Source organism: Neopelma chrysocephalum, unplaced genomic scaffold, assembly GCF_003984885.1.
Source record: "Neopelma chrysocephalum unplaced genomic scaffold, ASM398488v2 Primary Assembly neopelma1_258, whole genome shotgun sequence".
NCBI lineage: Eukaryota > Metazoa > Chordata > Aves > Passeriformes > Pipridae > Neopelma > Neopelma chrysocephalum.
Window position 1 is genome coordinate 25,374 of NW_020897920.1, and position 19,763 is coordinate 45,136.

The 19,763-nt window shown below is 60.5% G+C and overlaps 1 protein-coding gene across 4 annotated transcripts; it reads right to left on the reverse strand.

Moving 5' to 3' along the window:
- Positions 1–5,863: 5,863 nt before the first annotated feature.
- On the reverse strand, positions 5,864–18,286 carry STAT3 (signal transducer and activator of transcription 3). 4 transcript variants are annotated; one of them, XM_027704166.1, is made up of 24 exons: positions 18,224–18,286; positions 14,817–14,966; positions 14,277–14,421; positions 14,017–14,115; positions 13,633–13,728; positions 13,471–13,552; positions 12,976–13,070; positions 12,632–12,783; positions 12,025–12,183; positions 11,833–11,925; positions 11,084–11,143; positions 10,764–10,793; positions 10,548–10,641; positions 10,420–10,467; positions 10,150–10,233; positions 9,956–10,054; positions 9,669–9,804; positions 9,392–9,444; positions 9,210–9,304; positions 8,803–8,942; positions 8,230–8,445; positions 7,967–8,009; positions 7,516–7,628; positions 7,366–7,437 (listed from the first exon to the last, which is right to left on the reverse strand). In XM_027704166.1, exons 2-24 carry the CDS (start codon positions 14,942–14,944, stop codon positions 7,382–7,384), a joined length of 2,316 nt encoding a protein of 771 aa, XP_027559967.1. In that variant the 5' UTR covers positions 14,945–14,966; positions 18,224–18,286; the 3' UTR covers positions 7,366–7,381. The 4 variants fall into 4 exon arrangements, with proteins under 4 accessions (XP_027559966.1, XP_027559969.1, XP_027559967.1 ...); XM_027704167.1 differs by having other exon boundaries at positions 14,817–14,963; positions 18,224–18,285; XM_027704165.1 differs by lacking the exon at positions 18,224–18,286 and having other exon boundaries at positions 5,864–7,437; positions 14,817–14,957.
- Between the last annotated feature and the right edge of the window lie 1,477 nt (positions 18,287–19,763).

Consider the following 19,763-nt stretch of genomic DNA (forward strand, 5'->3'; position numbering starts at 1 on the left):
GGTACCAGGCGGCCGCAGACATGGCTGCGGGGCTGCCTCGTGCTGACACTGGGCCCTCCGTGTGAAGTGACCGTGGCTGCCTGGTGCCCGTTCCTGCCACAGACTCGGGCTGCTGTCGACTCGGGCTGATGTCTCGTGGCCGATGTCTCGTGGCCATGTGCACAGCCAAGGTCCCCAGCGCTGCCGCAGCCTCGGGCACCTGAGGGGACAGGACACTGCATCCACCTCTCCTGAGCTGCCACCTCTCCTGAGCTGCCACATCCCCTGCACACTTTGAGGAGACCCAAGGCGCTGCTGGCTCCTCTGGGGTTGCCCAAACACAGAAAGGTGGCAGTGGCCATGAGAAAACCATCCTGAGGGACTCTTGCACAAGTGCCACCCACAGCAGACCCCTCCCGGCAGCACTGGCACCCCAGGGGCATCCCGGGTGACAGACACCCCGGGCGGGCAGTTGCTGCGTGGTGATGGGCAGGGGCGGCGGCAGGAAGCAATACTGGGTGTGCTCGTTCCGCCCCAGCGCTCGCACCCACCGCATGGGATCTCCCGGGCTTTCACTTTCATTACCAGTTCATCTTCTGTGGCCTGAAAAAAACTCCGGAGGGAAATTCGGCCAGCCCAGGGCCCCGTCCCGTTCTGGGCTGGTAGAAGCACAGGTGACCCTGCCTGGGGTGGTGAGCACCCAGCTCCAGCCTTGGGAATCTGGGAGGGATGGGCTTATCTCTCCTTGTGCCAGCACTGGAACAGAATTGCTCTCAGACAGTTGATGCACCGGCAATTGCAAATCACTTGGCCACTGTGTCAGAGCACAGCCCCAAGTTCCCACCTTTCCATTGCTCTTGTACTAAAGTCACCCAGCTCCAGCTCCAGCTCCTCACTGCCTTGTCCAGCTCCACATGTCCAAGAGATAAACACCTGTGGGATGGGCAGGCACCAGCACAGCACCTGCTCCATACAAACGGCAGCCACAAAACGGTGCTTTCTGACTCACCCCCTCCCCGCCAGCCTTGCTCTGTGCCCGGAGCAGCTGCAGTGAACGGGACAGCCCAGGGGGACGAGTGACTCCAGCCCGAGCAGTCCCCATCTCCCACCAAATGTTTTGCTGCCTATGCTCACCCGCTCTGTAGTGTTTCGTGCACAGGGTCTGACCCATCGCTGCTGAGACGCTGCCAGCAGAGCCCTGGCTGCAGTTCCCAGTGCTCCTGAGGTGCTCTGGACCTCTCCAGTAGGTGAGCTGGGACCCCAGAGAGATAGGGACGGGTGTCCAGCATGGGGCCAGCAGCTCCCACGCTCCCTTTGTCTGTATCCACTGAGACAAAGGAAAAGGAATGGGGAGCGCAGCACAGGGCCCCCGGTCCCTGCCCACCCTGCTCAGCCGGGATGTTCTCAGTCCAGTGAGTTGCATCACGCAGCCACAGCTTTCACAATCCCTGGCCCACATAACCCATCGCCACAGTCAGCCAGGCACCGGCTGCTCAGGCCAGAGAATCAAGGTCACACACAATGTCTGTGGCTGCTGGGGCTCCATATGGGCACCACAGATCCAGGGAAATCCAGAGGGTCTGGGACGCGGCACTCCCTGTGACAGAGACCCACACAGCCACATGTGCTTGGGAGAGCTGGAAGATGTACACAAAACACCCTCCATTCCCTCTCCCTTCTCTCCCTTCTCCCTCCCCTTTTTGTGAGGAAGGGGGGAAAAAAGGAGAAAGAAATCAGTGATGGGAGAGAAAGTGGAGAGGACTCCATGCTGAGAGAGCAAATGGAATCCAATAAAATTCAATACAATCAAATCACAGTTTTGTTTCAAACAGGTCCCAAGGAAAAGTCTGAGCTGGCTGGTGGGGATGTTACCCAAGAGAAATTCTTTCTTTCTGGAGGAAGAGAACAGGGGAACAGCAACTGCAGCAGTCCGATGGAGAGGCTGTCCCTGGCTCTGCCCCAGCACTGCCCCAACTTGGCCCCAGCTCTGCCTCAACTCTCTTTGGTCCTCAGAAAGTCTCAAAAAGTCTCTGGGAAGGTGAGCAATGTCCAGGCTGAGCTGTGGCCGGATGCATGATCACCTCACATGAGCTCAGCAGGATGCTGAGTGACGCTGTGCATTCCAAGGACAGAGGGAGCCTGGGCCTTCGTAAGTGATTTCCTAGAAAATTGCCCCTGTGTTTGGAGCAGGAGTGCAAGGAGTGCAGGGAGAGTAGCCTTCCTCTCTAAGTGGCATTTCAAGGGTCTTAATTATTTCTCAGGAGTGGAAGCATTTATTTAGGCAGCTCTGGAGAGGTCCCGAGGCTTCTGGCTGCTGCCCCAAAGCCCTCCTGGCACATCCAGTATGCAAGGCTCTTCCACAACCCTCCCTGCTGCTCCTGGGATGTGCAGGGCGCAGTGCTCAGTGCTCAGACAAGGCACAAGCACCCAACCACATCACCTGCAGGCAGGACACAGCCTCAGCTCCATCCCCTCAAGTTTATTGGGAAGCAGGAGTTCTTATGGAGGACCCCAGCCCCACCCTGTCCTTGCTTTGGGTCCCTCACACCCCCAGGTTTGTGGTGAGGCCACAAAACCCTTTTGTGATAATCCAGCCCAGCTAATGCAAAACAGATGAATCCCAAAATTAGTCACAGTTTCATGCTTTCCCACAAAGGTCCCACTGGAGAACCAGCCCAGATGGGCCCCATGAGGTTCCAACCCTGGTGCTGGTGAGAAGGGCAGCCTGTGGAGAGCAAGGCCAGCAGCTGAAGGGACAGGGCAGCAGCACAGACCCTGCCAGGGCTCAGCCAGCCCACAGGCACCCGGGAAGCTTGTCACTGGCACAGGTTCGGCCCCATGGTGCCTCATGCCAGCAGGAGGGAAGGATCTGCTCCAGCAAAGACCTGGTAAATGGCATTTTATGCGAGGAGGAATTTCCACAGGAAACCTTCTGCTTCCAGCCACTCAGATACAGCTGGGAACAACCCAGCAAAAGCTCGGCCTTGGCAGCCAAGCAACGCTATTGCCTGGGCAAAGGCTCTTTGTTCCCTCCATAGTCCCTCCAGTTTGGAAAAAACATCCAGTTTCTGCTACTGGAACACCCAGGGCAGCGACAGCCCAGCTGGGTCTGGGGTGGGCACCAGAACCCCACATCAGTCCCACTGCACCCAGGGGGGCACAGGGGACCCAGCAGCACCCACAGCCCAGCTGGGACTGAGGATACAAGCATCTCATACCACCCCCAGTGCCAGGCTTGGCTGGGGGCATCCATAGCGTGGACACTGGGGCAGGACTTGGCCCTGCCACCCTGCACTGATGCATCCCCACATCCCCATGCAACCCCTGTGCATCCTTGCGCTCCCCTTGCTTCCCTGCTCTCCCTTGCAGAGCTCAGGTTGCCACAGTAACCGCTCTGTCCTAGCTGCTCTTGCCATAAACACGCTGCCACGGGTCAGCCCAGTCCAGCGGCTGCACCAGGGCCAGGGCCCTTCACTGCGCACTGGGGCGAGCTGAGCCCTCAGCACTGGTGCTGCCACAGCCCAACGCTGCACTCTGAGCCAGGAGGGGATGCCTGTAGGGAAATAGGCAGGTTGTGTCCCTCCAGCACGGCCACCAGTGGGGCTCACAGGTGGTCCACTTTGGGGGACCACGCTGTGCTGGAGCTCTGAGTTCAACCTCTGCCACACCTGGCAGCGGGAACTGCCACTGCTTGGCTCTGCTCTGCTGCATATTAAAGTCTGAGCATGATGCAATGTTTGACTGTTGTGTTACGAGCGCTGGAAGCAGGGACTGGGATGACTCTTGGCTCGGGAAGTGGTGGCATGTGCTCTGCAGCTCAGCACGTGTCCCCACGGGAAGACCCTGCCCAGCACCTGGGAGGGCAGAGGAGACCCTCAGGCAGGTCCCCAGCTAGGTGGCAGCTGAGTCCTGGGGGTCTTTGCGTCCCACCCCATGCTGCAAGCACTGCTTGTTCAGTTGCTTGGCCCAGGAACAGGGCTGGAACTGGAGCCACAGCTGAGCCGTGGCCTCCCTAATGCCTGTCTGCTGGTTTACTCCCAAGGAACTGCCAATATTCCATAGCCTGGACAGGCCTGGGGGCCCCACACAAGCCCACTCCAGACTGCCCGTGGCATAAGGCTGCCCTGCCAGGTGGCCACCCATCCCCACGGGGCTGCCCCGTGCCCGTCACGCAAGTGTCCTCGTCCCAAGCCGATTATCTGCATACGGAAACCCCTAATCCGTTCGCATGTTTGGCTCCGACACCATTCCTGCTCCTCCCTGCTGTGCTGCAGCCCTGGGCAAGGAGCAAAGCCACCCCGTGACCTCCTTTCAGAGCCACAAACAACCTCGTGCCCCTGCACAGGCAGAAAGTGGGGGCTGCAGCCCCCCAGGGGTGGCTGGGGCAGCAGGAGGGGGACAGGGTGTTGGCAAATGTCCCTTGCCCCAGATGCCCCAGGTGTTGCAGGGGTCTCGCCAGCCCAGCGCAGAGACCTTCTCTGGGCACTTTCTCCTGCTGCACATCAGGCTCCAGCAGTTCCCAGCCTGCTGCCAACCGGAGCATTGACAGAAGGAACCGCGAGATGGGAGCAGCAGCCCATTAATCCTGATAGTCAGGGCTGGCCCCAGCTGAGCAGGGCAGGTTCCAAGAGGGATGCAGTGGGCACAGGGAGATAAGAAATCCCCGATCTGCAGGAGTGGGGGATGGGACACCACGTTCCTGGCACCAAATGGTTATGGCAACCCCAGGGTTTACAGACGGGTAAGAAAATTCTTCACTGCAGGGTCTTCAAACACATCCTACAGCTGGCAGAGGGGAGCTGGGACCTGCTAGAGCAGGAGAATGGGGGCCCTGAGGATGGGCTGGGCCTTGTTCCCCTGCGAATTCCCCCCCACACACACACACCCTGGGCTGTGCCACTTGGAGCGGGCAAAGATGCCATGCAGCTGCCTTGGGAGCAGGAACAGGTTTGTGGGGTTTGTGCAGAGCCCTGGTTTGGTTTGACAGTGAAATGGATGGTCCTGAAGGGGCTGGTTCCTGGAGCAGGGACACGTGATGGCCTCAGTGCTCAGCTCAGACCCAAGCAGGATGCTCCAGGGTAGATGGAGGGCAGAGGAGGCTCCAGGGCACCTCCAGCGCCCGGAACAACCCAGCACAGCCGGTTCCACATGACCTGCATGTGGAACAATCCCCCTAATCCTGCCCTGACAGAGCAATAATCTCTCCCTTTTGGCCTCACCAGAACACAAACCCTGGAACCATCCTGTGCTCTGTTGTGTTGTGGAGGGCCACAGGTGCAAGTGCTACAGTGGGATCCACAGCAGTGGAGATGTTGGTGCTTTGTGGGTAACACGTGGCAGTGGCACCGGCCCCTGCTCCCAGCCCCGCACACCCACCCACCCCTTGCCCTGCAGAGCCCGGGACCTGCTGTCCCCAACTCCAGCCCAGGCACTTCCACCCAGAGCCCACCGGGCAGAGGCACTGGCAGGGGTCCCACTACAGCCCCAGGCAGCCTGGGCTGGGAGCAGCCAGAGAGGCCCCCAGCGCAGCCACGTCCTCCCACGCTGGCACCGGCGTTTCCTTTACACAAGCGGAGGAGACCCGGGCACAGCTCTGGGGCAGAGAAAGCAGCCACGGGGGTTGAGACACAGCCATAGCCCCCCGTGGGCCCCGATGAGGGGCAGCTGCCCACGCATGCCGGGCAGGTGCCGGCAGCACCGCAGCTGGTTCGCGCCGGGCAAACCGCAGCTGCGGCACCAGCCCCGCGTTTCGCTGACGGAGGCCCCAGTTCCCGGAGCGGGGTCAGGTGGGTGCTGAAGGCAGAGCTGAGCTCACACCCCAGAGCACGTCGCTTCAGGGCCTTTATTTCGGGGAAAGTTAAAGCCTGTAGATACAGCAATAAAATATACAAAAAAATAAAATTTTTTTACAGTATCAGATGCTGCCCTGGGCTCCAGGGACTGCGGCTGGAGGCAGCTACGGTGAGCACAGGGGCAAAGGGCCCTCCCGCCCTCTGAGCATCCCTAGGGCCAGCCATGGACACCCCATCCTGCTCCCACACAGTTTGAGGGGGCTGGCCTGGACCCCACAGCCCCAGGAGTTCTCCCCTCTGGCTTCCTGCCTGCTGGCTGCATTGCAGGGGGGGGCAGCTCTCCCACTGCATCCCCTTCCCCTCCACTGCTCATCCATCTCTGTGTGCCCACTGCATGGAAAGGGCAGGAGGGCTCCCCTCATTATGGTAAATGCAGGACCACAAGCACTGACCCCCCAAAACCCAGGACAGCTGCTTTTCACAACACCCACGTCTCCATTATGCACTGCCCTGTGGCAAGTTCCTCTCCCCACATCCATCTGCTCCCTTCAACTCTTGCCCCCTGCCACCTTATGTGAGGGCCAACCTCCAACAGAAATGCCACATGAAGCCCCCAAGAAGCTGCAGATCCCATGCCTGGCCCCTCACAAGCCAGAGGGAAAGGGACAAGCCAGGTACCCCACTGCTGACCACCCTGGCTCCAGCAGTTTCCCAGAGTCCAACAGGTCTAACTCACACAGTACGGGCAGTGTGGCCACACTCCCAGCCCCAACCTGGCCACAGGGCAGCCACGGCTGTGGTTACACCCAGGTCCCAAAACAGGCTCTAGATGAAAACGTTGCTCACATGTAGGCACCAGTGCTGGGAGGCAGCACTACCGTGCTCCAGGCAGCCTCTGCCCCACAGGGACACCAGCCATTCCAGCAGGAGCCCAGGGCTGCTGGTGCTGGCCAGTGCCCTGTGCCCACAGCAGAAATCTGGTGACAAGCACAAGCAGCTCCTGAACCTCCCTGCTCCCAGCAAAGCCCAGGCTGAGTCCAGCAGGAGCAGTGTCCTAGCAGGGCAGGAGTGCCCAGGTACATCCACCTTCAGCTCTGAGCCCTGTGCTGGTCCTGCTGGCCAAAACCAGGGCAGGGGGAGGCACAGGGGAGACCACCCTGCACCCTGCAAGCTCTGGGAGGTGCTGGGCAGCAGGAGGGCAGGCCCCACTGCACAGCTGATCCCCTCTGCAAACCTGGGCTCATAAAGTCTTGAGGGTTTGGGGTTCTGGCAGTCAGAGCGGCAGCTTCCAGCCCTGGGCTGCGGAAGCATTTGTAGGAACTGCAGCTGCAACTGGAGGAAAATAGGCACTTGAATGAGCAAAAATAATAAAAAACTGTTACGGAAGGAAATAGAAAAAGGTTCATCCCCCCGCCCCAGAGACAACTGGCACCACCCCAGAGAGGGGCTGCTCCATTGGGGCAGGCAAGGAACTGGGGGCACAGACCCGGCCCCCAGCTGCTCTTGAGGACAGGCTCAGAGCAGCCACGGCCGAGTGGGACAAATCCAGGAGACCTCTCTGGAGGTGGGAAGGCCGAGCCCGGGGAGGCCCCACGCACCAGCACAGCCCCTCACATGGGCGAGGACGCACACTCCGGGGTCAGCTCCATGTCGAAGGTCAGCGACTCTGCGGGCAGACACAGCTGGGGTTACGGGGCCCGTGCGTGGCCACAGCCAGGCCCCCCTGGAGCCCCCCCCGACTCACCAAACTGCCCTCCCGAGTTGCCCTCCGCGCCCTCGCTGCTGTTGCCGAACTGCATGAGTGAGTCCAGGGTGCGCGGGGACATGGGCAGGTCGATGGTGTTGCTGAAGGAGGTGCTGTCCAAGGGAGGAAAAGCACAGAAACCTCCGGAGTCAGGGCCTGGCCAGAGCTCCCCAACACCCCCTCTCCCCACTGAGGGGCCGCTGGGCCATGCCAGAGGCCTCCAGAGGAAAGAGCTCTCCAGAGGAAAGGGGCCCCGGAGGGGAAGAACTGGGCTGTGGTTTGGGCAGCAGCCGGAGCCTGGCTCAGCCCCTGCCATCACCCCAGGCTGGGAGGCCCACAGCACATGGGCAGAGCCCAGGCAGAGGAGGGAAGGAAGGCAACACCTCCTCAAGGGAGGCTGAGCACACAGACACCCCCCAAGCACTGACAGACACCCCACAGGAACACTCACGGGGTGACACAGATGAACTTGGTCTTCAGATACGGAGCAGCGCCTGCAAGCAGGGAGCAGCCTCGTCAGCAGCCACCCAAGGATGAACCCCACTCTCCTCCTCCTGGAGCACAGGCACTGCCCACCCTCTGCCCCCACTCCATGGGACCCCACAGCTGGTTCCACACTGTGGCTGTGCCCTCCAAAGATGGCACAGGGTCCTGGCTGGTGACAGCCCTTCCAGTGCTGTCCCTGTGACACAGGAGCCACGGAAAGTCAACGACTACCTGAGTCCGTCGCTTCCGAGTGCTCCTGGCTCTCGGAGCGGCAGTACTTCCCAAACGCCTCCTCCTTGGGGATGTCTGGGTACAGGTACACCAGTGGGGACACCAGGATGTTGGTGGCATCCATGATTTTGTAGCCCATGATGATCTCCGCAAACGACATGTTGTTGAGCTGCTGCTTGGTGTAAGGTTCCACCGACTGGATCTGTGTCTTCCCTGCGCGCGGAAGGAGAATTTTGGCAGAGGGCAAAGGCAGAGCCTCCCTCAGACACACCCAGAGCAGCAAGGACAAAATGGGCCTGAGGCTGTGATCAGCCTTACCAGGTACCCCGGACTGAGTGGGGGACTGGGGCCTGCCAGCTGGGTTCAGTGCCACAGACAACTGTACCCAGTGGCAGCACGTGGGCAGGGACACCCAGGAGGCAGAGACCAGGAAAGGGCCGCCTGGGTTAACCCAGGCAGAGAGCTTGTGACAAGAACAAAGGACACGTGTCTTATCACAGGGTCCCAAGCCTCCTTTAGAGCCTGGAACGCTCAGCCAGGCACCCAGAGCACTGAGGGGAGAGCTCATACCGCTGATGTCCTTCTCCACCCACGTGAAGGTGATGCCACCTTCCTTGCTGCTCTCGCTGAAGCGCAGCAGGAAGGTCCCCGGGGGCTTGGTGCTCAGGATGGCTCGCTCTCGCTCCTTGCTGATGAACCCCATGATGTACCTGGGCAGCAGGAAGCAAGAGTGAAGGTGCATCAGGGCACAGGTGCAGCTCCTCCAGGATGTGAACCCTGCCAGCTCTCCTCAGCAGCAGGACCTGGCCTGGCTATTGGCATTTTAAGGATTCCTAGTGGGGGTTCAGTCTGAACAAGCAAAAAGCACCCCAGGAGAGCCCACCTGCACTTGGACAAGGCACCCCACACCATCAGAATGGGACCTGTGGGACCCTCCCAACACCCAGCCCAGCCAAGGACTCTGGGCTGGTGCTCACCCTTCATTCCACAGTGCCAGGATGTACTTCTTCACCAAGTCAATGATGTTATCCAGCCAGACCCAGAAAGAGAAGCCTTTACCAGCCATGTTCTCCTGAGGAAAAGGCAGAGAGGCTGTGAGCACAGCTCAGAGGAAGGGAACAGCCAAGGGAAGGTGCTCTGGGAACAGAGGGAGTTCTACCTTGCAGAACTTGGCCCAGGTGATCTGACAGCCGGAGTAATTCACACCTGGTCCTGGCAGAGAACATGAACATGAACATTTAAATAGAGCTGTTCTTCCAAAGACACCCTTTCCAGGGAGCAATTTGAGGTTTGTGTTGTTTGGGAGAAAACCAAGCAACTGAAAATTACAGCTTCCCTGCTAAACATGGGACCTTGCTCATGGATGGCAGGTGGGGAGTCACCCCGAGGGACAGCAGGGACAGGCAGGACACCAAGCCAGGTCACCCAGCACTTACCCAGCAGTTTTTCTGCCAGCGTGGTCAGCTGCTCGATGCTAAGGCCACGCTTTGTGGTGGAGGAGAACTGCCAGCTCAGCACCTCTGCCACCTGATCCCAGGTCCCAATGGGCGGCTTGGTGAAGAAGTTCACATTCTGCACCAGGGAACACATGGCCCTGAGTGGGACACGAGACAGAAGCAGGGCCGGGTCCTGCCCCAGCCCCGTTCCCCACTCACAGCTTCCCTCTGCCCCCGGGACACACCCATCCCAACACCTGCCTGCTGCCTCCCCACACCAGCCCTACCTTGGGGTTGTTGGTCAGCATGTTGTACCACAGGATAGATGCCCAGGCATTGGGCATCTGGCAAATGTTGGAGATGACCACCACAGGCAGTGAGTGAGTCTGCAAAGAGAAGATGTGAGCACAGGCTGGGACATCTCCCAGAGCTCTTCTGCACCCAGGCCCACGGCAGCAACAGGCAGTGACCCATGTCTCACCTCCAGGTCGATCTTCAACCCCTGGTGATACACCTCTGTCTCAAAGGTGATGAGGTGCAGCTCCTCGGTGACTATCAGTGAGGCCTGGGGCAGAAGGGGACACCATGGAGCACCAGGAGACACCCACCCCTGGCCTGATGCATGGCCATCAGGCCCAGCACTGCTGCTTGGGGCGGGCCTGGCAGCTGCCAACGTGCCAGTTGGTGCCTGCAGACCCCCAACCTCAGGGCAGGGTTCAGCTACCCCTGTCAGAGGCCCCCCCACACTCACGTCGCAGTTGGCTCTGCCTCCGTTCCCACAGCGCTGCTCCCGCAGGGTCTGTGGAGAGAGGCACAGGCTGCAGCTGCACTGACAGCACATGGCCCAACAGGGGCAGCCCGGGAGCCCACAGTACCCACCAGGTGCTTGAACTCTGCAGAGAGGCTGCCGTTGTTCGACTCCTCCATGTTCATGACTTTGGTGTTGGTCCCCAGGATGTTAAACTTCCGGGACCTGGGAAGAGGAAAGACAGGCTGTGGCTGACAGGGCCCTCTCAGAGTGAATGTGCAGTAGGATGTTTGCCAGGAATAAGAGCAGAAATGAGAAAAAATGACCAAAACAAACATTGCACTTACCCCCGAAGTGCTGCAACATCCCCGGAGTCCCTGGGAAAGGGGAGAGACACACCAGGTCATGGCTGTGGCCTTCCCACTCCAAGCAGACAAGCCGGTGTGCAGCACTGGCTGCATCCCAGCATGAGTCCCACGAGCCCCCCAGGTTGTCCCCCAACATGGGGACAAACCCTCAGGACCCACTGCCACTCTGCACCCTCCCCTTTGACTGGGGGTCACACTGGCCCTTGGTGTGGAGATGGAGCCCGACCCAAGGGCAGCAGAAACAAGTCCCACCCCACTAATTCCACCCACTGCCACTGGGAGGGGAGCACAGGACTCACTTGTCAATGCAGACTTTGATTTTCAGCTGATAGTTCAGCTCTGGAAACTTGACCAACAACCTGCAAGAGGCAGCAGACAGGGAGTGTGAACATCCTGTTCATGCAAACACCCCCTATGCACCAGGCACAGCTGGCAGCCAGCAGCATGGACCAGCTCTTCCAGTGCCCCTGGGCCCATGTGCACACAGACCTGGGACACATCAGCCCTGAGACCTGTCCCCAGAACAGGGGAGGTGCTGATACTCCACTGAGCACCCTGAGGATCTCGTTTGGGCTGCTGACTGCCCACACCAGGCTCTGAACAAACACCTTCCACACTGTTCTGCACCGGGGACTGCCATATGCCAAGGGGGCAACGGGGGCACAGCTGGGAGAGGGTGAGGAAGCTCTAAGCAGAGCCCAGTGTCAGAACAGCCTCTCTCCATGAAGCTGGCAGGGAACACAGCCCAGCTAAGCAGCAGCTGGCCAGGGATGCACTGACATTTCCACCGCCCACCTCCCCAGCAGGATTTACCAGAACCCAGCTGGCTCCAGGAACACGGTGGAGCCCCAGCCAGCCCTGCACTGAGTCACATGGGCAGCACTCCAGCCTGCTGGGATCCATCCCTCTGTGATCCGTCCCCTCCCAGCACCTGCGCTCCCCAGGTAAGCTGAGGGCTGCATCTGCACCAGCATCTCCTTCAGAGAGTGATCCTGCTCCACCCTCCCTGCACAGCTCCCCTCCCTCACCTGCAGGGGCTGTGACCCACCTGACTTTGGTGGTGAACTGCACACCCGTCTTGATGACGAGGGGCCGGTCGGGGTGCATGGGCATGCAGGGCTGCCTCTCCACGACAAAAGCACTGGGGGAACAGCACAGGGACAGCAGTCAGACCTCACTGCCCACCCTCCACCCACAGCCGTGACTGGGACTGCCCATGGTCCCCGCCTGCCCTTGGCACCTTTTCATCAGGTTCCTGAACAGCTCCACAATCCGTTCCTCCAGCATGGGCCGGTGCTGGACAATCGGGTCACCCTTGTAGGATACTTTCTGCTGGAGTTCTTCCAACTTCTTGATCTGCTGCCGGGTCTGTAGCTGCGATTCAGCAAGAGAGGTTATCCTAGGGGAGAAGAGAGAACCTAGGCTCACTTTGGCTGCCGAGCCTGCACAGTCCCAGCCTGCAGAGCCCTTTTCTTCCCAAGCAAGGGGAAGCTCTCCGTGCCAGAGACCAAACCAGTTGAGAAGTGAGAGTGTCTGTGGCTCCCAGCCCAGTGTGTTTTTCTAGGCCATGCAAACAAAACCTGCACATGCCCAAGTTCTGCAGACACCAGGGTCAGAAGCTTTTCAGCAGCCTCAGAATCCCCCAGGCCTGTGGCTGGGGACACCGGGACACCATTCCAGCACTGGCGCCCACCATCAGGGCTCAGTCTGACCAGTGGGTTACATTGACACGTGCAGGCACTGGAAGCCATTTTGCAAGGATATTTCCAGAGGCAAAGAGCTTGTTTCCATGGCAGGTGTGTGAGTGCCACTGCTCTGAGGCAGACACAGCCCCAGCCAGCTCTCACCAGTTCTCGAGGCGGTCCAGGCAGATATTGGGTGGGCCACCAATGCAGGCAATCTGCTGCCGCCTCTTCCAGTCTGCCAGTTCCTCATCCACCAGCATCTTCTGCACATACTCCATGGCCGACAGCAGCCCGGCCAGCTCGCTCACTATGCCCTGCCAAGAGAGAAAGCAGAACCTTCAGCACCCTGCGACTGCAAGTTTCACATTCACAGACAAGGAAGAAGTCGCCCAGGGCTGTGTTTCCAGCACTGTTCTGGTTCTGGCCATGCAGGAACACCAAACTCCAACCCTGAAGAAGGAGGATCTGCACCTGAGGGGATCTGGAGGGTTAGTTGCCCCACGTACCCTGCGCATCTGGTCCAGCGCCGTCAGCATCTGCTCCAGCTGCTGCATCTTCTGACGGGTCACTGACTGGTTGTTCCCGTTCAGGTCCTGCATGTCTGTGCAGAGGTGAGAAGCTTCAGCAACACACACGGACTCTTCTCGCCCTCCCAAGTGACACAGAGGCACAACACTCCCATGGCAAAGTGCAGGCACCCTGAAAGCTCCCGACAGCCAAGGAGGAATCTGACACAGCCTGCAAGCACCTCAGTAGCTCTCCCACACCCACAGGGACCATTCCCTCCCCATGCCACTGCTGTGCTCACAGCAGAACGCTGGTTCAGCTCTCCCAGGGGCAGCATGAGTGGCAGAAACAAAAAAACAGGTTTCTCCAATTGCCATGCAAATGCCCTGAGCCCGAGCACCTTCCTGCTGAGAGCTGAGGCTGGAACACACCCTCCAGCAAGTTTCCTTGCAGGAACACACTGTGGTTTGCAGATGCTAATGAGCTGCCATTACCTCCTTGGCTTTTCAAAGTCTTGTAGTTAAAATCAAAGTCATCCTGGAGATTCTCCACCACTTTCATCTTCTGCTCCAGATCCTGCAAGGCAAAAGATGTGGATTCATTCAATGCACTAAAGCACCATGGTGGGGAAAGCAGGTGTCCAGGCAGACATGTACCTGCACCCTCTTCCTGACATCCTGCAGGTGCTGCTCCAGCATCTGCTGCTTCTCCGTCACCACAGCTGCTGTTGGATGTGTTGCCTGTCCCCCTTGCTGCAGAGGGGACAAAGAGGGCATTAGGGCAGGGCTGTGACCCAGGGATGCTCCCTCCCACTCTGAGGAGGTTCTGCAGGGTCTTCACCCCATCCCTAACACGTGCCAGGGGAGCTGGCTGCTCACTTCAGTGTCAGCCCTGTGGTGACACAGGGGTCAGGGCACTCCTCACGTGAGGGTGAGAGGAGAGATGGGGGCATCCAACTCACAGCACCCACCCAGAGCACCCAGGCTGCATCCTGGCTGTCGGGAATCTGGGTGGAGGCTCTGGGATACCTGGCCACTGACCTGGGCTGCAGTGGCAGCAGTCTGGAGGAGTCGGGACTCTTCCCACAGGCAGCGAGCCACGATGCGAGCGATTTCCATTGGCTTCTCCAAGTACCTGCTCTGTAAAGGTTCAAACCCTCACGGTCAGCAGGCACGAGGCAACCCCTGGGATCTCCCCAACCTTTAGGGCTGCGGGTGGTGAGCTGTGCCAAGGAAATCACTGGACTCCCACCAGCTCCCCCCTGCACCTTCCGCTGCCCAACTGGCACTTCCCACCTCACCTGCAGGAACTGCTTGATCCGGCGCAGGTTGTGCTGGTAGAGGACGTTGGACTCCTGTAGGAAGCGGCTGTACTGCTGGTCGATCTCCCCCAGCAGGTTGTGGAACACCAGCGTGGCGTGTGACTCCTTGCTGGCTGCATATGCCCTGTGGGAGGGAGGGAGAGCCCTGGGTGCCCAGCAGAGGGCAGGGGGGCTCTGCTCATGCCTGCTGTCCCCTGTGCAGTTTACAGAATCACAGAATCATTTAGGTTGGAAAACTCCTCCAGGATCATTGAGTCCAACACCAATCACCACCTTGTCAACTAGACCAGAGCACTCAGTGCCACATCCATCGTTTCTGGTCCGGGGTCTGACACAATGCAGAGTCCCACTCCATGCACAGTCCCACTCCTCTTGGTGTCACAGGGAGGGAGCCCAGTCCTGCCACATCAGGTGCCCAGGGAAAGTGGCAGAACTCTTCCAGCCTGCCCGGGCCCCTGCTGCCACTGCGGGCAGATGTCCCAAGAAACATCCCCTCATCGGCGTTTCACAAGGCCTTACCAGTCCTGGCTCTCAATCCACGGGGCCAGGAACTGCCGGAGCTCCATGGGGAAGCTGTCGCTGTAGAGCTGGTGGAGCTGCTCCAGGTACCGCGTGTCGAGCTGCTGTAGCTGGTTCCACTGCGCCATCCTGGCCAGCTCTGGAGACCTGCTGGGATGGGCACACACGTGGCTCAGAGCTGGCTCCCTCCTGCCAGGACCCAGCTGTGATCCCTCTGGGGAGGGCTGAGCGGGCCAGAACCAGAGACAGGCAGGGCACAAGTCTGGGGCACAGGGCTCCAGGAGGGCTGGTGCGGGCAGGCAGGTCACTGGCAACAGGTAGGAATGAAGCTGTAATCTGGTCTCGCAGGCACTCCTGGCCAGCCCTGCCAGGAGGCAGGGAAACAGCTGTGGAGTTTACAGTAAGTGCGGAAGGCGGAGACTGCCAGGAAACTACAGAAACAAGGAAGGAGTAATTTTCGAGTTCATGACTTGTATCGATAAAAATCAACACTAACGAGGGGACTCCAGCTGTGCCCGGGAAGTGAAGGCAGAGTCACTTCCCTGCAGAAAAGGGTTTGCTTTTCCCAAAGGTCGCTGCAGCAAGTGACGCAGCATTGCAGCGTGTCCTGCTCTCCTGTGGTTTGCTACAGGGGACTCTGTCCCCATTTGTCTGAGTGTGAGGAGAGAAAGGGGGGAACATTCTCTGTAGGCTGAGGCACAGGGAGGGGACAGACACTGGCACCTGACATCGAGTTAAAGAGGTTTTTAGTACTTCATAGCACTGAACAGCCTCAAAGGCAGGAGCAGCCTCCACTGGACATTAACCTTGAACCACAACCCTCTGGTGCAATCCTCAGGGAAGTCCACGTGAGCCAAACTTGCTTTCAATGGAGCAATGAGTGAACAGGATGAGAGACACCAGCCGTGCAAGATTCAGCAAACAACAAATGCTCCTTCAGTCCTGGAGTCAGACCTGGCTGATGTGATGCAGCTTTTGGGACCATCTGGGCCGTGAGCCACAGGCCAGGCTGTGTGTGGGGCAGCACAGCAGAGCCCCCATTCCGCAGAGGGTTCAGCTCTCTGGGGTCGGTTCTCAGCTGCTGTAGCTCAGGGAGTGCTCCCTCCACCCTGGCAGCTCCGAGGCTCCAGCCCTTTCACTCGGTCCCAGAGGCCACTCTGGCAACAGAGCTGCTGTTGAGGGGAAAACCCAACAAATGCACAGGCCAGGCAAGAGTGAAAACCCACCATCCCCGTGGGGAGTGCCCTGCCTGTCCGGGGAGCTCAGCCGCCTCATTTCCTATTGCACCACACGCCGGCACCCCCGCGCAGGGGGGGCTGCACCAGCCCCTCCGGAAATGGCAGCAGCTGCTGCCCCAGCCCAGCTCCTGCCAGCCCTGAGCTGAGGATGGTGCCACAGCACCGTGGCACAGGAGGCAGCCACCCGGGCGGCCCTTGCTATGCCTGGTGCCAAATAGTTTGCAGACACTTTCCCTTGTCAGGTTGCAGCAACCAAACCAGATGCCACATCCGGACCCTTAATCCAAGCAGATGTTCCACAAGAAAGCCACAATCCCGGTATTTCAGGGCAGTGCTGCAGCCACAATCTGCAGAGCACCAAGGGGTCAAGAGCAAAGCTCCCAGGCTGCCGTGCGGCAGCGGCACTTGGACAGAAACCAGGCACTTCCCACTGCCACAAACAGCTGCAGGACGAGCCAGCTCGCAGCACCAAGCTCCAGCTCCTCCCAGTATCCACAGAAGACAGGACCAACATTCCTGGAGGGAAGGGGTCCCTGCGATGCTCCTCACTGCAGCAGTCACCAGTGTCAGGGAAGCTCTGACCCTGTCAGCCCTGGAACCCCACGCAGCAGCCTCTCCCTGGCCGGCCCCACCACCGGGAAGTCTCCCTTGCCTGGGGTAAAGATCTGAGGGTTGAACCCTTCCGATTCCACTGGGCTTGCCCATCCCTGCGGTTTGCCTCTCCTCCGCCTTTGGAATGGAGCCAGGGAGCAGCCGACAAGGCCAGGGCCAAGCATGGCATGATGCAAACCCAGGGGTAAACACGCTATGCAGAGCTCAGAGTGGAGCTGCTAAAAGTAGCTCAAGAGCTAAAGTTCACCTTTCTTTATCTCACTGCAAGGGCAGAGCACAAGAGCTCTGCGGTGCCACCAGCAGCCTGGGACAGCTCTGCATGCTCCGACGGCCTCACCCACAACAGGGCTGCCCTGGAAGCAACGCTGCCACTGCTCGTTCCATCTGCTTTCTTATTTCTGGGACACACCTGGGAACACCCTTCCCCTGTGCCCCCACAACAAGGAATGACCCCTGGGGCAACACATACAGGGGAGTCACTGGAGAGGCCTTGGAAGAGCCATGGACTCCGTGTCCCAGGGACACGAACAGAATGAAGCTCAGTCACTGACAGCGTTGCACAGGTCACATCATCACCAGCGGGAGCATCACAGGGTCACAACGGATGCCATCAACAACACTTCACAGAGCCCCTCGCTGCCCCTGCTTCCACACAATCAACAGCCTGATGGAAAACAGTTTGACACAGCAGCCAATTGCTCCCGCAGCACAAGAGCCGGCTTGGAAAGGCTGTGAGAACTTGGCTCCACTCCTCTGGAGCGATTTCAAAGCCAGTCTTAGAGGGGGAACAGAATGACGAAGAGATTTGTGACACAGGGAGGGAGACAGCTCTGGGCAACCTCACAGCCACGGTGCCGAGTTCCCCGACCATCCCACACGGCTGTCCCCATCACAGCTCTCCAGGGCCCATCCCAGTGGAACTCCCACTGCAGGAGCCGTGAGTGACGCTGTCACCATCCACCCTGGGGCACGGGACACCCAGCCCACATCCCTCCTGTCCTCTGCCACCACCTCTCCAGCAGCTCCAACAGATCCACAGGAAACAGCAGAAGAGGCTCCACTGGGGAGCGACGATGACAGAGATCACTTTCAGGGTGGAAAAGGGGTCAGGCACAGGCAGGGCCAGGGCCATTCCCAGCCCCTGCAGGTGCAAAGGGAGCGCTCTGGAGCAGGCCCAGGGCAGCCCACCCTTCCCGCTGGGACCCCCTGCTGCTCCCGCCGCACACGGGAACGTCCCGCAGCGCAACCCCGAAGCCTCGGGGCCGTGTCACCCCCGCCCGGCTCCACCGGACCCGGGTGGGCGGCAGCTCCTCCGGCCCCGCCACTCTGCAGAGCCACAGGGACCCATCCCGCCCCGCACCAGGGTTCGGGCCTCCGGTGACGGGGCAGCCGGACGGGCTCCCCCTTGTTACCCTGCGGTGCCCGCCCCGCCCCCGCCCCGCTCCGCTGCGCCCCGGCCCGGCCCCCACGCGCGGGGCGGCCCCGTCCCCGAGTCGGTTCCGGGGACACCGGCTCCCGAGACCGAGCAGCGCCTGCCCGCTCGCCCCCCGCGCTCACCGGCGGTCCCGGCGGGCGGGTGGGGCGGCGGCTCCCGGTGCTTCCGGTGCTCCCGGTGCTCCCGGTGCCGGCGGCGATCGCGTCCGGCTTCGCTGACGGACCGGACCTGCTGCTGCTGCCGGGCTCCGCCCCGTTGTGACGTCACATCTCAGCAGCCAATGGGAATGCGGCACTGCCGCGGCCCCGCCCCGGACCAGCCCCGGTGGCCAATCAACGCGGTCGCCGCGCGGTGCGTCACGGTGCGCGGCGGGGGGGCTGCCACCGCAGCTATTCCCGGAAGGCGCCGCCTCCCACCGCAGGGCGGTGCTGGGCAGGGGCGGTGCGAGGGGGGGAGAAGCGGCTGCCGGGAACAGCCGTGCGGGAAACCCGGCCGGGTTCCGGGCAGCGCCGTGACGTCACGCGGCCGCCGCCGCCACCGCCTCTTAAAGGGGCCGCGCCCGGAGCAGCGCCCCCGCGTGGGGAACCGGGGAGTGGCCCCTGGGGCAGCGCGGACCGAATCCGTGTGGGGCTGTAGGGATTGATCCCATATGGGGCAGTGGAGGTCAATCCCAAGTGAGGCTGTAGGGATTGATCCCATGTGGGGCAGTGGGAATCAATCCCATATGGGGCAGTGGGGGTCAATCCCAAGTGAGGCTGTAGGGATTGATCCCATGTGGGGCTGTGGGGACTGATCTCATATGGGGGGCCATAGGGATCAATCCCAGGTGGGGCCATGGGGATCAAACCCATGTGGGGCAGTGCGGGTCAATCCCAGGTGGTGCCGTGGGGATCAATCTCATGTGGGGCCGTGGGGGTCAGTCCCCAGTGGCAGCCCCTCACCAATGCCATGCACAGGCCTCACGCTGATGGTTTACAAAAGAGACTTTATTGCTGTGCTGCTGCCCGGGCACAGCCGGGGACGGCCAGGGGTCACTGGGCCTCCCGCCACCCCAGCCCCGCTGCCCAGAGAAAACCCACCAGAAAACCACCCATGGGCCCGCAGGAGGCTCTGTAAGGGCAGGGGACTCACACAGCACTGGGAACTGCTGCCCCCCCGCCCCATGGGCAGCCCAGAGCCGGTGCCCCCCACACCGGGAGCCTCTGGTGTCCCACGGCTGCCCGCAGCTGGCACACTGGACCGGCCTCATGCCTGCTCTGGGAAGGGCGGCTGTGGCAGGGCCCTGGGGCCAGGACGGGCTGGGTGCACTGGACAATATGAAGGAAAGTAATTCTTACAGGAAAAGCAAGTTTATATATTGGGTTATGTGAGCAGCAGCCGCCTCGTGCCGGGGGGAGCAGGATGGGGAAGGTGGGGTGGGGGCTGTGTATGTGAGAGCCAAGGGGGCCGAGCCAGGAGGGCCCTGGAGCCACCGTGTGCTGCCCTCGCTCAGGGCACGAAGCGAAGCTGCAGAAAGCAGGAAACAGGGAGGAAAGCGAAGGATGTGGGCACAAGCCCGAGCTGTGCCGGGACCCCTGGAGAGAGCAGACGCTCAGAAATGCTCAAGGTCTGGTGCTGGACAGGCGTCAAGGCTCTCTGATGGTCCAGAGCCTCACGTGGCAG